The following is a 17,619-nucleotide window of genomic DNA, read 5'->3' on the forward strand; positions in this document are numbered from 1 at the left end:
GACCCGCAGCCTGACGTTCCCACATCCCGGAGAGGCGGTCCGCGGCGTCAGGCCCGGGGCCTCCGGTCGCGGAGCCGGCGCGGTGGCCGTGCCAGGGAGAAGCCTCCTGCCGGACCGCTACCGAGACGACGAGTCCTCCTGGAAGCCTAGAGCGGCGCTGGGCGCTCCCCGGGCCCGGATTGGGCGCCGGAGGTGCGGGTGACACTTCCGGTCCGGGTGGTCTGGCGCCCTGAGGGAAAGCGGTTCGGGGGCTGCGGGTCTGGTCCGGTTCCGTCTCCATAGTCGGGGCCCGGCGCGGAGGGTGAGTCCCGCCAGTGCCCGGGGTGGCGGGGGAGGGTGTGCCTTGGGGGCCTTCCCCGTCACCTTTTACAGTGGAGGAAACTGAGGCCGGAGGAGGGAGGGGCTGTCAAGAACAGTTCTCTACAGACAGGACCGGACAGCGGGCCCCGGAGTGCTGCTAGTCTGGAGACCTGGGTTCAAATTCTGACCCAGGCTCAATGTGTGATCTTTGACAAGTCAGTCCCTCTCCGGACCTCAGTTCCCTCATCTGCAGAATGGGTCTGATACCAGCACTTTCCATCTCACAGAACAGGCGTTTTGTAAAGTCCAGCTTCCAACATGATTGCCGTTCCTGTTCATGGGGAAAATCACAGCTCCTACTTCCCAGGGTTGCCATGAGGAGCAAGTGAGATAATATTTGCAAAGCGCTTAAAGGCACAGTGCCTGGCACACAGTGAGCACCATCTAAGTGTTACCTGTTATTATGATCATTATCACCGTAAAATGAGATGATGTTTGTAAAGCACTTTGCGACCTTAAAAGTACTACACAAATCCTAGCTATTCTTATTCCTTCTCGTTGCACCCCGAGTCCCGGGCCTTTGTCCTGAGGTTGCATGCGCTCGCTCGCCGCCCTGAACCTCCCTTTCTGTGTCCCTGATGGTCCCAGGCTGTGCTCAGGGGCAGGACGAGCTCTCAAGGGAGACGGAGATGGCAGCGCTGGCAGCAGGACCCGAGTTGTCTTCTGCACCCACTCCTCAAATCAACAATTCACGGAGGACCCGACCCAGACCTCGGTGTCATGAAATTCTGCCCCGCCTCCATGACGATCCCCATCAAGGTACTCTCAGCCTCCGCCCTCTCTATCGAGGGTCTGCGCTGTTCTCGTTGTGCCTCATAGCATACCCCTCTTTGTCCTCCGAACTTCAGGCTTTTCCCTGAGCCTGGAAATTCTGTGCCCTAAAGCTTCCCCAGAAGAGGAGTTGAGGAACCCAAGGAAACCCAGCTCTAGTAAGCTTACATTTCTGACCATATCTGAGGAGAGGAGACTGTAGTGACCACTGTGGAGGTTAGAGTGGATTCTTCCATAATCACTTCAGAGTTTTTGTTATTGAGGAAAAACACTACCATAGACTCTAACCCTGAATTACTTAAGAAATAGCTGGTGTAGAGGAAAGATGAGTAGTCATGGTATAGAGGAAACACTAGTGATCATGAGAACTAGCCTTTTCCAAATCACTTCTCTGGGTCTCCTTTTCCTCGCCTCCGAAATGACAGGACTCAAGTAAATGAACGCTAATATCCTTTACAGTGGTTGATAGTCTGATTCTTAGTAACTAAATAGGAATAACATTTTAGCAGCGCAGAATAAATTCACAAGGTTTAGGGTAGAAATAGTTCTGTTTTATGGTAAGACTGGGATTGTTCCTGACCTGTCTCAGCCATGGTCACTCTTTGACCTTCTGAGTGAATTTGAGGTTAGTGAAAATGTGGAAACAAAGAGAAGAGATCTCATAAAAGTAGGTGCTAGAAGGGGATGGGTAGAGACTTGTCCTTCAATTCAGGATCCTAGATCATACAATCAAATTGTAGATTCTCTATGTCTTACTATATCAGAAAATCACTCTTGAAGGACTCCTACCAACAGCCTCCATGGTCATGTTTATAACTTATTAAGCTCTGACCCCATTATCCTTAGCAAGGTTATCTCCTGTTACCCAGTGAATTTATAAAGAAATTGATTTTTCCCTCCTTAAGTTCTTATGCTCCCTCAAGAAATATTAGATTTCATAAAATTGTAATTAATATCAGATTACCCAAATGTAATTAAAGACACTACTGTTTATTCTCCTTATTCTCACTTGTGGGTCCCATGATAGCCCTGATGTTACTTGTTCTAGCTTTGTTCCATTGCTGGTGAGGGCTAGGTTTGGTCTCTGTCATGCTCTTGAATATCTCTTTGATTGTCACTCCATCTTTGCCAAAATGGCCTAATAGTAAAAGTAATCTTGGGTGACTGAAGTCCGATCAGAGACAAGCTTACACACAACCCCAACTGCTGGTTTCCAGGCTCTAGTCAGCAGGTATATCACTCTTTTCTGACACTCTTGTAGTTGTCAGATCCATCCAAGCCTGTGTGGACAGTTTGGGCTCTCCTTTGCCAGTTCAATGAGTGACATTACTTAAAGGGAAATTCTATAATAATTCTATAATTCAATAATCCTATAATCACCCCTTTGTGTTGTTTTTCTTTAGTTGTTAAATTTTGTTTCCACACATCATACAAAACCCCAATATATTCATGATTCAATCCTCTATAACATATAATACCTTAAAAGAGTTCAGCATAAAAGGGTGATTGCCACTGTACACAACTTTATACTTTGGTTTATGGCTTGTGAAAAGAACAGTATGTGCTTTATTAGTAATGGTGTTGTCCAGCAGTTTCGATCTGAGTTTTGTTGACATTTAAAGTTGTCTTTATTGATGTGGTTGTAGTAATTGTATATATCACCTGCTCTGCTTTGTTTTTGCTATTTATCACTTCGTGCAGGTCATCCCAAATTTCATCTTTGTCTTTCCTTATGGCACAGTAATAATACATTACATTTGCATACTGTGGTTTGATTAGCTGTTCCCCAGTCATGGAGTACATGATATAATAACTCCATTTGGATGTCTGATATCGTACTCTTGTGATTGATTCATATGCTATTGAGCGCCTGCTTTTTACCCTGATACTGTGACAGACGTATAGAAAGTACTGGACGTGGTTCTTGCAAGCCCTTAGAGAATAATAAATATTCAAAATTAATTACATATAGTCTTATTATTATTTAAGAATTCAAGTGTATGGTAGTAGTAATCATTGCACATTTCTATGACAGTTTAATGTTTGCAAAACTCTTAAAACAACCCTGTGAGGTCTGGTTTACAGATGTAGAAATTGAGACTTAGTCAAGAAGCTTTATCAAGGTCCAAAACCTTAGTACATGTTGAAGCTAGGACCCAAACCTAGGTCTTTTCACGTTAATGCTTTTACCACTATACCATCTTATGTGGCAGAGGCTTTCAAGGAAGGGTGATCATAGTAGCTGGAGTAATAGGGTAGAATCTTGAGTCTTGATGGGATGGATAGCATTTGGAGAGGAGAGGGTACTCCGGGTTGGGGATACATTATGAAGAAAGGCATGGAAGGAACTTGGCTTGTGCAGGGAATTGTGAAGAGACAGGCCTGCCTGGGGTTTTAGTGAACAATGAGGTTAGAAAGGTCGGTCATGGTCCGATTGTAGGAGGCCTTGAATGAGGAGTATGGACTTTGACTTGTGAGCCTTAGGGACATAAATGATAGAGGTGGGATATAGAAGTTTTATTTGGCGACCGTGTGAAGGATAAATAAAGGGATAGAAGCTATTTCTGGAATATCAGTGAGGAGGTTGTTAAGGAAATCCAGGCAGGAAGCAATAAGATAAGCAGTATCAGTAGGGATGGAAACAGCATTCAGAAGAAACTTATCAACTCTCAGAACTTGGCAGGCATGATTAGTTGTAGTATATCATTGGTAATGTAAGCCTTCAAATTTCAGACTGGCTTTTAAGAGAAAAGACATTTAATAGAAGGTTCTTTTGCATTTGAAAAACCAAGTATTCTTGATTCATTTTTTACATCATTCCCATATTCCCCCTAAAAAAAATTCCTGCCTAAGGCTATTTGAAAGTCTTCCATCTACTTTTTTTCTCATTACCAAAATTCCATCAGTTAAAGACTTCTTGGGGTTAATGACTTTTAGTCCTTTACCCTTTACTGTGAACTAGTTTAAACCAACTCCTTGCTTCTTAGCTTTCATACTAGCTTATAACCTTATGCCCCCAGCTATCATTTCTTTGTTAGATAATATTTAAACTATTACCTTATAATGTTCTGGGGGAAAGTACTCTGTGAACCACAAGTTGCTATCAAAGCAGGACTTGTTCTTCCAGTTCTTCTGTTCACCTTGTGAACAGAAAAGGGTATTCCCTCGGAAGAGGATGGGCCTGGAATGTTTGGGGGACAGAGAAGGCAGCATGAGTAGCCTGGGCGGGACAGGCAAGGTGTGCTAGGGAGATGGCAGCAGACTGCCCTGCGTCTTAGAGTAATTACCAAACTCTTCTCCCAAATTGTCCCCTAAATTTACTGTGTAGACTTCCCAGTTTGGCTTAGATTGTCCCTTTCCCATCTTCTACCTATTCATCCACTGTAAACATTTTGTTCCCCGTCTCTTCCCATAGGAGGCAGAGTTTTTGACATTCAGAATGGAATGAGGGAGTGTACATTGGTACTGCCCTCCACAAATCCCAGTCAAATGGGATTTCCTTATCCCACAGCTAGAATATTCCCCATCCTCTTCTCCTAACCTCTGATTCAGAGTCAAAGGCTGCCTATGTGAAAACTCCCTTACCCGTTATTACTCATGTTCCTCATCTCCATCCTTCCTGAGTCCCTGTTCTGCTCTGTGCTTCCCTTCATTGTGTCCTTTTGCCTTCTCCTTTCCCTCATTCTCTCATGAATACATTTTGCTTCATTTTAGAGCTTTTCCTGGCATGCTTCTCCAACTTGTTGCACTCATGGAACCTGGCTCCCCTTCCAGAAGACTTGCATCCCTGGCCACCTTCTGCAGTACTGGATGTCTTTTCTCATGCCCCTGGACAGCTAGGCCAAGAAGAGGAGGATGCATACTCTTTTTTTCTTTACTGACTTCCAGGCCCTCCCTCTGTCAACATCACTCAGCAACATTTCCTAATTTGAGGTTTGCTCCATCCATCTGTGTCTCCCTCTGTTCACCCAGTTTGCAGTTATCTGCTGGCCCCCAGGCTATGCTGCCCCCTTTCTCATGGAGGTGAGCACCTGCTTCACTCTCTTCCTCTCCTCACCAGCTCCTGATCTCATACTTGGAACTTCAAGACACATGTTGATGTCCCCTGAACACCCTGGCCTCCCTATTCTTCCAGCTCTGGTGACCTGCACCTTCACTCCAGCTCTGCCACGTGCAGATTTGGTCATATCTTGATCTCACCATCACTCATAACTGTTCTGCCTCCATAATCCAGAACAGTGATGTTCTGTCCTACCACAGCTAGTCAGCCTTCCCTTTCTCACTCCTAAACCTAGTTTGTGGCAACCTGACTAAATCATGCAGTGTTTGCCTTCCCACCACTGCCATTATCCTTAAAGTGGAGATTTCCTTCTTAGAAGAAAAAAAAAGGGGGCTTAGAGGACACCTCTCCATTCTGCAGGTGATCAGAGGGAATGAAATGTCCTTTAAAAGCTTCCTTGTGAAGCCAGAAAGAAAAAGGATCTGAAGAGCAAAGGAGAATTGTGACCTGTGTCAGGATGGTGTATGGAAGAAGTATGTGGCACCAGAGTAAGGGAAGAAGGGCCACTGGACGCTTGGAGCTAAGTAAGAGAGATGAGGTTCTTTCTGAGGAGGAGGAGGAGGAGGAGGCAGCTGCTTGTCCTTAGGCAGTGGGGCTATGGATCCACCCATGCCGTCAGGTGAGAGATCATCTCTTAAGGGTCACGGGAAGAAGAGATCAGCCACCATGGTTCAATTCAATTAAATATTTATGAAGCATGAGGCAGTTGTTGTATTCAGTAGAGAGCTGGCCTCAGAATCAGAAAGATCTGAATTCAAATCCTACCTCTGACATGTACTAGCTGTGTGACTCTGGGCAAATCACTTAATATCTCAGGGCTTCAGGCAGCACTCCACAACTCTAAGTTGCAGAAAAGGGGCCAGTTTATATTGGTGGAGAAAGTTCTTCATTGGGAGCCCTTTCTACCAAAGAAATCAAAGGCCAGTAAAAAAAAATGTGCAAGGAATTTTATAGGTGTTGGGGTACAGTGCTGCAAATGAAAGAATCCTTGCCCTCAAGGAGCTAATAATCTATTAATTTGTAGTAAATATAAAGTGGGAGCAAAGAAATGAAGGTGAAGAGCACTTAAAGCTGGGGGGATTGGAAAAGGCCTCATGCAGGAGGCGGCATCTGAGCTGATCCTGAAGAGAGCTGGGGATTCCAAGAGGTGGAGTTGAGGAGAGAGCATCCCAGGCATGGGGGTAGGGAGCAGTAGGCTGGGCTACTGTTTCCCTATTACTTCTAGGTTAATAAATATAAACTCCTCTGTTTAGTGTCTTTGGCCTAGGCTATTGCTATAGATCCCTAATCGGTCCTCTACACAGCTGCCAAAGTGACTTTCTTAAAAGCACAGGTCTGATCATTCCAGTATTTAACACAAGAACCTACTCCCAGACCAGGTGTCTTGGGGTACCATAGGCACTCCAGATGTGAAGACAAATGAGGAGACGTTCTGTCCTGGTCAAGGATGACAGGTGCAGAGAATAGATTCAAAGCCCAAAGTTGTACAGCCTGTGGAGATATTCTGGAAGTCCCACTGTCAAAACACCTCAGACACTGGCAGTGGAGGAATTTCATTTACCACCCATGGTTCCTCTGCAAAATTTGGGGTTTTTTACAAAACAAGTAGCACTTTTTCCAGCTTCTTGAATTTCTGGAATGGCAGAATGTATGCCATGAAGCATCCTTACCTTTAATTACTGAAGGCCAAAGATCTGCCTAAAAGTGCCCATCTGCTAAGTATTGCTGAGCCTACTATGGGCACAGAATGTACTAGAGGCTTTAGGGGCCATGAGAAAATGGGACAGATTGTCTTTTCTTTCCAGAATCTCACAAGCAAGTTGGGGAGACAGGACATAGACTCACAAGCCATCTAGAAAACAAGGTACACCATAATGTTGTCCCACAAGTGCTGAAGGAGGGAGCACAAAATGGAGATGAGTAGCTTCCTGTCTCCATGGAGTCATCACAACAGGATATATTCTCCTCCCTGCTTCATAGACACAGCCTTGGGCCAAAGCATATTTGTGTGTTTTGCTCTAGTGTGATAGGCTGTTCCCGGGATGGTGTGACTCTTTATAGAGAAGGGGCCCTGGCCTCTCCATACAAGCTCTCTCTTCTGGGGTTTTCAGACTTCCCCTGTGGACCTCAACTCTTCCCCTAAGAAGAGATGGTAGAGCTATGATTCTTTGTGATTGTGTATAATTCTCTGTGGCTGGAGGGAGTGCCTCTGGGAAAGGCCACACGAGGACTTGAGCAGCTTTCACTAGGGATCTGAGACTGCCCTGGCTCCCTCGAGGCCTTCCTTCAGGGGCCACAGAGACAGGCATGACCTAGGGAGGGACTGTTGGTGTCAGAGAGGGGAAGAGATGAAGGATACGGCTGAGCAGGTAGGGTTCAGGCACTGGTGGCTTGCATAATCAGCAGTAGATTTCATGATTGTTGGGGGGAAACTGGAGAGACTAGAGTAAGGGAGGTGAAGCTTTGTTGAATAAGACTCCCTGGAGGTGATTTTTGAGAACAGGGAATAGAGTGGACATGATAAGACAAGGGCTCAGTGTTTTCAGCCATCTCTTTTCCCATTTAACATAAGCTTTTCTCAAAGACCTTGATTTTTGGTGTCTTCATAGTATCACACAGGCTTTTTGCATTCACAGTTGCAAGGGCTTACAGCTTGACTCATATTATCAGCAGTCATGGAATGATAGCATTTCTTAGGTCATAGGATTTCTCTGACCCCTTACAGAAGGTAGCTGGGGAATGTGAAAGTGAAATAGTAGGAGAGCCACAAGAAAGGCTGGAATCTTCCCATCTTTGTCCTCACATGATCCTTTTTCTTCTCCCAGATACACTTGGTCCCCCTGTTCCTGCCCATCTTCCTGAGTGGAGCCTAGGAGACCAGGCAGCAGTAGCTGAATCCTTGCCAGCCAGGCTCCAGGTGAGCTATACTTCCTGAAATTGCATCGCTGCTCTGGTACCACTGTGGCCTCAGTACCTTCCTTGTGCTGGAAGGGAGCTTCTGTAAATAGTCCATCATCCCCTTCTCACATATGTACTTAGAAAATACTGATCGGCATTGATGACACAGTGCAGAGTCCAGTAAGTTCTCTTTCCCAGGAGGTTGTGGAATGAGGACCTCCATAGAGACTGCTCCCTGATAGTCTGGGTTCTTCTCTCTGTGTATGAACAGATTTACCTGTTTCTTTGTGGAATATCACATGCCAGCCTGCTCCTTTCCCCCAGTAAATGGTGTGCAGACACTGGCTTCCCCCTTTACCCAAGGGCCAAGCATTGACAGTCTTCTCGAAGCTACAATAGGACTCTGTTGTTTCAGACATCTCTGATGTTCAAGGATGTGGCTGTGTACCTTACCCGGGAGGAGTGGGGCTGTCTCGGCCCTGCCCAGAGGGGCCTCTATAGGGATGTGATGCTGGAGAATTACGGGAACCTGGTCTCATTGGGTAAGGCCTCTTCCTGAGATGCAAATCTAAATTTCTTAAAATTCTTGCTTTGTAAATAGCCTAGACTGGAAAGATTCCTAGTTCTTTCTGGGTTTAAACACAGGGTACTTTTTCTTAATACCAAGCCACAGGTCTATCTGTTCAGAGCAGGAAATGGACAGTTTTCCTGACTTCTCCCTGAGTCTATATTTTCCCCATCCGGGTTTTCTGTCCTAGGCCCAGAATTCTTTCCCAGAGTCCAGTGTGGATATCCCTAGAGATGGAAGTTTCCCACCCTCCTGATGGAGAAGGTCATAGAGGTCATGGTTCTTTGTTCCCAGATCACCGAGAGCTCCCTGGCTCACCTCCCCCAAGGGAACACAGTCCTGAGGCTCCTTCAGAGAGTACATAGGCCTTACTATCATACCCTTGTGGGACATTACCTTAATATAAAAATTTTAAATTATCTTATGAAAATCTTCTCTTCTTATTTGCTCTATGCAGACTCCAGGGGTTGGGACTGAGTTTAGGACAGTTAGAAGTGTCTGTGAAATACTACCAGGAGTTATTCTCTTCTTCACAAACAGGATTCTCAGTATCCAAACCTGATGTAATTTCCCAGCTGGAAAAAGGGGAAGAGCCATGGATCCTGGACACACAGGTTGCTGGAAGGAGAGAGATTATGAAAAGTGACTACTCAGGTGAGTGAATGAGAACCACCTCCTTCTTTCTATTTTTTAAATCATCCAATAATGTTAAATTTATTTTATTTTCAACATTCATTTCCACAAGATTTTGAGTTACAAATTTTCTCCCCATCTCTACCTTCCCCCCTACCCCAAGATGGCATATATTCTGATTGCCCCTTTCCCCAGTCTGTCCTCTCTTCTATCACCCACCTCCCCCTCCATTCCCTTTTCCATTTACTTTCTTGTAGGGCAAGATAGATTTCTATACCCCATTGCCTGTATATCTTATTTCCCAGTTGCATGTAAAAACTTTTTTTTAACATTTGTTTTTTGAACTTTGAGTTCCAAATTCTCTCCCTTCTTCCCTCCCCACCTACCCTCCTTAAAAAGGCAATCAATTCAATATAGGTTATACATGTATCATTATGCAAAACCCTTCCATAATAGTCATGTTGTGAAAGACTCTGTTTCCCTACATCCTCTCCTTCCTATTACTGAACATTTCCTGTGTACTCATCAGGCTGTTAGACATGGTTCTTTGGGCTAACTTACCTTTCCAAGGCTAAGCCTTCCTATTGTGCTCCAAATCTCATATCTTCCATCTCTTCCAGAGTTCTCCATCAGTTATTCTCCTTAAAAAAAAATAAAGCTCTTAACCATGCTACTTGCTTAAGTTACTCTCACTTTCCAATTATTGCAAAAATCTTCAGAGGAGTTAACTTCTGCTTCCATATCTTTACCACCCATCTATTTGGTAAAAACCCTGTAATCTGACTTCTCATACGACTCTGCTAAAATTTTTCTTTCAAAAATTTTTTCTCTTAAAAAAAAATCTTGTCTCATTTTTGTTGATACCTTTTGTTTTTGTCCCACAGCTCTCATGTTCCCCTTTAGTCTCTTTTTTTTGACTAAATACCCTACATTCCTTGCCCTCCTCAGGATACTCTTCAGTTTATCAATGTCTTTCTTAAATTATGGTTCCTCAGATTGAATACAGAACCCTGGATGAAGTCTGACAAGGCAGAGTACAGTGAGACTATCACCTTCCTCTTCCTGTAAACGGTCCCCCTATTAATGCAGCCCAAGATTACATTAGATTTGTTTGGCTGCCACATCATACTGATAACTCATGTTGAACTTGAAATCCATTAAGACCACTCAGATCTTTTTCAGAACTACAATCTAATTAAGTTTTTCTCATCTTTTCAGCTGAAGTTGATCTTTTTTTTACCCAAGTGTAAGACATATTTATCTCTTGAATTTCATCTTATTAGATTCAGCCCAATACTCTTAACCTGTCAAGATCTTTTTGGATTCTGACTCTGTCATATAGCATGCTAGCTATCTGGAATAAAATTTCCCCTTGTTGATTTCTCCACCTGTTGAAGAACGAACTTATTATTAAATCATGTAAAAAAGTTATTAGCTGCCTCTCTTTTGATAGAGCTCTAGCAGATGTCTGGATTACTGAAGTCCCTTATCACTACTGTATCATGCTTCTGGTCCAGTCTCGTGACCTGTCTCCCAAAGTCATCATCATCAATTTCCTCTTTCTGTCCTGGTAGTCTGTAATATACTCCAATGACAAAATCATTTTCATTTCTCCTTATATTGACCTTCACCCAAATACTTTTTCTTTGGTTTCTTTATTTCTTCACATAAGTATGCCTTCTTAATATTCAGTGCTTTCTGACTTCTAACTGCCCTTGTACTTATCCTGTTTCTCCTGAATAAAGTATGCTCATCCTGAGAACTGGACATGGGTTTCAGTAATACCTACAGTGTTAAATTTTCCCTCCTTGCATTAGCACCCTTGGTTCCTTTTGCTTGTTGCCTAAACTTTAAGCACGTGTGTATAGACATTTGAGGCCCGGTGGTTTTACTACTGGTTCCTTTATTGTATTTTGTATCTGCTGAACTTAAGGGTGTCTCAACTTTTATTCTTACTTCGTGTAGCTACTTTCTGTGTTATCTAGATCAGTGGCATCAAACACAGAGAGAAACAGGGGCTGCTACAGATACATAAGTATTGCTGTGGGCTGCATATTGCCTTAGAAAATCACTTTTTTAACATTATCTATGTTCTATTGAATTTTTATTTATTTTGTTAAATGTTTCCCAATTACATTTTAATCTGGTTCCAGCACTGGGAACGTTGGGAGTTTTTGTGGCTGTGTCTTTGACACCTCTGACACTAATCTTTTTCCTCCCCCATCCTTTTTGATTTAAAGCCCTTTCAATTTAATTTGCAAAACTCCAGGGAAACACATTCTTATCAGTCTTTGAAAAATTCATTCTATCTCTGGGCAGGAGTTCCTCATCCTTGTGTTTAAACTATAGTCCAGAAGTCCAAATCCCATTCTCAGATACCCCCTTCTTAGCCACCTGCTCACTTTCAAGATCATTTTTTTCTCTTCTGCATCCCTTGCCATAAATGGACAACAGTGAGGAAATACTGACTATGTCCTTTTAATTTCTTGACTTGAACTTTGTAATCTTTCACAATACTTTTTAAGTACCTTTCGGCAGTAGTATTCTTGCCACATTAATGATAATGATAATAACAATAATAATGATAGCCTTTATATAGCACTTTAAAGTTTACAAAGCACTTTACAAATATTACCTCATTTGAGCCTGACAAAAACCCTGTGATGTAGGTGCTATTAGTGTTTCCATTTTTGGATGAGGAAACTGAGACAGACAGAGGTTAAGTGACTTGGCCAGGGTTACACAGCTGGTAAGTGCCTGAGACCATATTTGAACTCGGGTCTTCCTGACTTCAGGTCCAGCCCTCTATCCTCTGCACCACCTAGGTAGTTAACATCCATTTTGATGAGTCCTGGGAGTTTTTCTTTTGTGTCTTGGATACATGAGCCAGGAAGACAACAGATCTCTCTGATCTGAGTTGATAAACAGCTGCCTAAGAGTCCCGAAATAGAAAATCACCTACAATTACTACTAGGTTTCTTTTTCTGACCCTTACTGGATGATCTCTCAGGAAATAGCCTCTGCTGTCTTACCATATCATTCTTTGGATAACAAGTATCTTCTCCTCAGACCACCCAGTCCTTTCCTCTTGGTGAAGACCCTCAAATCAGTTTGAGCTCTAACCATATAGCCATCTTCTTCCTTTTCTTTCTCTAATACTCTTCTATACTCCAACCTTCTGAAAAGTTCAAGGCTCCCCACCTGTCTCAGATTCCTTTTTCCCATATTGAAGCTTTACTTCTGTTTCTCAAATATTCTAGAACATTGGTGAGAGGTGTTCCGTGAATGCTTTCTCTAAAGAGAAAGATCGACCAGCATTTAGAATACAATCTCTTGGCTGTGGCAGAAATACAAACCTCACAGTCAATGCATATTACTGCATAATTTCCCTTAATCTCTGTACTTATTGAGATATTATGCTTTTGCTTCTTTTTAGTTCTCTATAGTTTGTCTGGACCTAGTGATGAATTCATCAAGGGCAGCTGAGTGCTCTCTTACTATCTTCATCCTTATTTTTTTTCTGACTCTTCCAGTTCAAATGTTATTCTCCTTAGCAGAGAAACTAGGAAAAAAATAAAGAGTTAAGTAATTCTGTCTTCTTTCCCCCATCCATTAATGTTGTCCTATCCATGTCAAAAAGTGGTCCAATCCCTTCTTTGGTTTCTCCTCTTTTCCCCAATATCAATAAAGAATAAATTTTTTTATTGACTTCTAGAGAATTTTAGTTCATGGGACTTATATATCTCTTCTTTGAATCTTTTGAAATCTGCTTTTCCCCATATCTAAATTGTATGTCACGTTATGACTGCACCTTCCTTTCCTTCCCAGTTACAAACTGTAAGATTTGTAATAGTCACTTTTCCTCAAGGTTCACATAATTTTTACTTAAGTAGAAAGTTCCTCCTGGTTGCTGGGAATCAGGTTCATAAAGCAGGTCCCCATTACTTTTTTTGCCTTTCAGGGATGAAATGATTTTCAAGGAAAGCTAGGAAATGTTTAATTGCACTTCTTTTGGTAGAAAGAACTTAAACAGCTAAAGTTACCCATCACTACTATATCATCCCTCTGTGCTGCCAGGCTTGTGACCTGTTTCTTGAAATCTTCATCTCTTTTTCCAGGAGTTTTGTAATATAATCTTGGCAAGAGGCATTATGATGTGGTGGAAGGAGTGCTAGATATGGAGTTAGAAAATCTGGGGTTTAAATCCCAATTCAGCTCCATACAAACTGTACGACTTTAGGTAACCCCTCTAGACTGGCTCCCCATCACTAAAATGTGGGTGGGACTAGATGGTTTTTAAAGAGTTTTCTGGTTCTAAATCTATGATCCTATGATAATATTGATTCTGTTTTTCTATTGATATTCAGTTTTTCATCATGCTTCCTTCAGATGTTTTCCTCTATGCTTCCTCCCCCACGCCAGTTCCTGGATTTACAGGGAATTTGTGCCAATCTTCCTAGGATGAAGTTTGAAATACTGACCTTTTTCCTCTGCTTTAAAAAAATGAGGAAATTTTTGTCCATTTCTACTCCTGCACCTCTCCTGTTTTCCAGGATTCGTCAAAGATCACGAACAAGAACTCAATAATCACTTCCATAAGTTCTTTCAGCACCTTAGTATATAATTTGTCTAGATTTCCTTATTCTCTGGGCTCCTCCTGCCCCATTAGACAGTGCTTTCCCCTGACTTTGGTCCTTTGCTCCCCTAGAAAGCTACCCTTTCTCATTCTTTCTGCAGGCTATGAGACTAGTATTGACATCTATCAGTACTGTACTAGGAGATGTTTGTTTCATTGAGGTTTTCATCTTCCTGCCCCAATAGTCTCTCTTCAGCCAGAATAAAAAACAGATGACATTTATATTTTGTTTTATGTTCAATGTTTCAGATTGTGAGACCAAAACTAAAAAGGATTTGTTTCTAAGACAGAAAATATCTGAAAAAATGGAGTTACAGGGGATGATACTGGAAAGACTCAAGGGACCTGAATTTGGAGAGTCCTATAAAATTGAGAATCAATTAGAAAAACATTGGGAAAAACCAGTGGTGGGAGCCCTGAGGAAATGCCTTTCCCTGGAAAAAAACTGCAAGCCAGTGACAGTGATCCCCATGAAAACTTCTACCAGAGTGAGAGGTCAGGAGTGTAATGAATTTGGAAGGCACTTCAATCTGACCTCAAAACATGTTAGACACCAGAGGGTTCCCAGAGGTAAGAAGACCCATCAAAATGCAACTTGTGGCCAGACTTTCAAAAAGAATTCAGACCTTATTAATCAGCAGAGTATCCATACAAGAGAAAAGGCTTGTAAACTTAATATATATGGAAAAATGCCCAGACAGAATTCAATTAGTACTGAACATCAGCAACTTCATAACACAGAGAAACATTATGAGTGTAATGAATGTGGAAAAGCTTTCAGCCAGAACAGAACACTTATTCAGCATGAGAGAATTCATACTGGAGAAAAACCCTATGAGTGTGGTGAATGTGGAAAAACTTTTAGTCGCAGTTCTATCCTTACTAAACATCAGAGGATTCACACTGGTGAGAAACCCTACAAATGTAATGAATGTGGAAAAGCCTTTGGTGCTCATTCATACTTTTTTCAACATCGTAAAATTCATACTGGAGAGAAACCCTATGAATGTAATGACTGTGGGAAGGCCTTTAGTACTAGATCATCATTTATTCAACATGGTAAAATTCATAGTGGAGAGAAACCTCATGAATGCCATCAATGTGGGAAAGCCTTTAGTCATAGTTCTAATCTTATTCATCATCAGAGGATTCATACTGGAGAAAAACCCTTTCAGTGTAAAGAATGTGAGAAAGCCTTTAGTAGGCACTCACATCTTATTCAACATCAGAGAATTCACACTGGAGAAAAACCGTATGAGTGTAATGACTGTGGGAAAGCTTTCAGTGCACGTTTATCCCTTATTCAGCATCAGAGAACTCATACTGGAGAGAAACCATATGAGTGTAATGAATGTGGCAAAATGTTCAGCTTAAACCGAACTCTTATTGTGCACCAAAGGATTCACACAGGAGAGAAACCCTATGAGTGTAGTGAATGTGGGAAATCCTTCAGCCAACGCTCACAAGTTATCCAACACAAAAGAATTCACACAGGAGAGAAACCCTATGAGTGTAATGAATGTGGAAAATCCTTTAGTGCACGTCTATCTCTTATTCAACATCAAAGAATTCATACTGGAGAGAAACCATATGAGTGTAATGAATGTGGCAAAACCTTTAGCCAGAAAGGTCACCTTATTCAGCATCAGAGAATTCACACAGGAGAGAAACCCTATGAGTGTAATGAATGTGGAAAAGCCTTTAGTCAGAGCTTTAATCTTATTCATCATCAGAGAACACATAATGGAGAGAAACCCTATGAATGTAATGAATGTGATAAAGCATTCAGTGTACTTTCTTCCCTTGTTCAACATCAGAGAGTACATAATGGAGAGAAACCCTATGAATGTAATAAATGTGGGAAAGCCTTTAGCCAAGGTTCACACCTTATTCAACATCAGAGAAGTCACACTGGAGAGAAACCCTATGAGTGCAATGAATGTGGGAAAACCTTTGGCCAGATTTCAACTCTTATTAAACATGAGAGAACACATAATGGTGAAAAACCCTATGAGTGTAATGAATGTGGAAAAGCCTTCAGCCAAAGTGCACACCTTATTCGGCATAGGAGAATTCACACTGGAGAAAATCCTTATGAGTGCAGTGACTGTGGGAAGGCCTTCAATGTACGCTCATCACTTATTCAGCACCAGAGAATACACACTGGAGAGAAACCTTATGAGTGTAATGAATGTGGAAAAGCCTTCAGTCAGCACTCACAGTTTATTCAGCACCAGAGAATTCACACTGGGGAGAAACCTTATGTTTGTAATGACTGTGATAAATCCTTTAGTGCACGCTTATCACTTATCCAACATAAGAGAATTCACACTGGAGAAAAACCCTACGAATGCAGTGAATGTGGCAAATCATTCCGGCAAAGCTCTCATCTCATTCGACATCAGAGGATTCATAGTGGAGAGCGACCCTTTACGTGTGATGAATGTGGAAAAACCTTCAGCCAGAGAATAACTCTAATTAGTCATGAAAAGATTCACACCAGAGAGTAATCTTTTGAATATAGTACACATGAAGAAATATTTAGTATACACTCATTTTAAATTCAGCATCACAAAATTCACACTAGGGAGAAAGTTACATTGTTAATGTAATTTGAGAAAGTTCTCTTTGCACTCACGCAAAATTTTACATTATAAAGTTTACAGTGAAGAGAAATATTGTGAGAAAACTGTCACTTCATGACTCCTACAAATTTAGCACTCAGATTTTTTTTGTACCCTTCAAAAAGTTAATCATAGAACTTTTGTACACTGCCACCTGGTGCCAATGGAGTGTCTAAATTGTATGTTCTAAACTCCAAGGTATGTGCCTTCTCTGAGATTCAAAAAGTGGCTTTCTGCTCAAGGCCTCACAGATTTAACCATAAATTAATGCATCACTTATAAAAAAATAAAGTCTCATTGAAACTTAAAATTAGTCAACTTTAAACATAGTATTTAAAGATAATACTTTACAGCAAATTTTAGAACATTCTTTAATATAAATATATTCCATTATTTGTTATACCTAGTTTCCCCTGCTTTTTCCATTGAACCAACCTTTTTAAAAAAATACTGGACTCCTTTCACTCAAATGTATGCTGAAATCAGCTTACTCTTTTTTGTTAATTCAGTCTGCTTAAATAATTCTGTAGAACCTGAGAATGTCATAGCAGTTGGTATGCTTCTCAAATCTGCAAGGTAACATTGGGTGAAAGAATCAGGATCTGGAAAGATCTCAATAGGCCAAAACTATGGGCTAACTCCAAAGATGAGATTAAATAGAGATTAATAGAAAATCCTGCACATAGGTTCTAAAAATCAACCGTACAAGCACAGGGTGAGTTCATGTAAAAATACCTGTGTCTCTTAGTGTATTATAAATTCATGATGAATCACTGTTGTGTTATAGTATCCAGAAAAAGTAAATATGATCTCAGACTGTATTTATGGTGGCATAATGTTCTGAAAAAAAGGGGGTGGTTGGGCTTCTTTTCTCTGCTCATCATCAGACAACAGTAGAATATTGTGTTCTTAGACTATTTTAGAGGAGATATTGACAAACTGTAGTCTATTAAGAAGAGGGTAACCAGGGTGACAAAACCATGTTGTGTGAGGAATAAAGAATTCAGATTTAGAGCTGAAAGTTACTTCAGAGGTCACATAGTTCAGCCTATTTTATGTATGAAGCAAC

At 41.6% G+C, this 17,619-nt stretch overlaps 1 protein-coding gene across 3 annotated transcripts; it reads left to right on the forward strand.

Annotated features, from left to right (window-relative positions):
• Positions 1 to 196: 196 nt before the first annotated feature.
• LOC118830292 (zinc finger protein 252-like) lies at positions 197 to 17,331 on the forward strand. Of its 3 annotated transcripts, XM_036737229.1 has the most exons (6): positions 197 to 301; positions 949 to 1,119; positions 8,017 to 8,108; positions 8,505 to 8,631; positions 9,198 to 9,311; positions 14,176 to 17,331. In XM_036737229.1, the coding sequence occupies exons 2-6, from the start codon at positions 990 to 992 to the stop codon at positions 16,434 to 16,436; spliced, it is 2,724 nt and encodes a 907-aa protein (XP_036593124.1). In that variant the 5' UTR covers positions 197 to 301; positions 949 to 989; the 3' UTR covers positions 16,437 to 17,331. The 3 variants fall into 3 exon arrangements, with proteins under 3 accessions (XP_036593124.1, XP_036593130.1, XP_036593136.1); XM_036737235.1 differs by lacking the exons at positions 197 to 301; positions 949 to 1,119 and adding an exon at positions 5,012 to 5,064; XM_036737241.1 differs by lacking the exons at positions 197 to 301; positions 949 to 1,119; positions 8,505 to 8,631 and adding an exon at positions 5,012 to 5,064.
• Positions 17,332 to 17,619: the final 288 nt, after the last annotated feature.

The sequence above is a fragment of the Trichosurus vulpecula genome, chromosome 1 (genome assembly GCF_011100635.1).
Source record: "Trichosurus vulpecula isolate mTriVul1 chromosome 1, mTriVul1.pri, whole genome shotgun sequence".
NCBI classification, from domain to species: domain Eukaryota; kingdom Metazoa; phylum Chordata; class Mammalia; order Diprotodontia; family Phalangeridae; genus Trichosurus; species Trichosurus vulpecula.

Coding starts and splice junctions, on each gene's coding strand:
- LOC118830292 (XM_036737229.1), top strand. CDS start 990: ATGGCAGCGCTGGCAGCAGGACCCGAGTTGTCTTCTGCACCCACTCCT. Junction 1,120..8,016: donor CCATGACGATCCCCATCAAG/GTACTCTCAGCC, acceptor TTCTTCTCCCAG/ATACACTTGGTCCCCCTGTT. Junction 8,632..9,197: donor CGGGAACCTGGTCTCATTGG/GTAAGGCCTCTT, acceptor CTTCACAAACAG/GATTCTCAGTATCCAAACCT.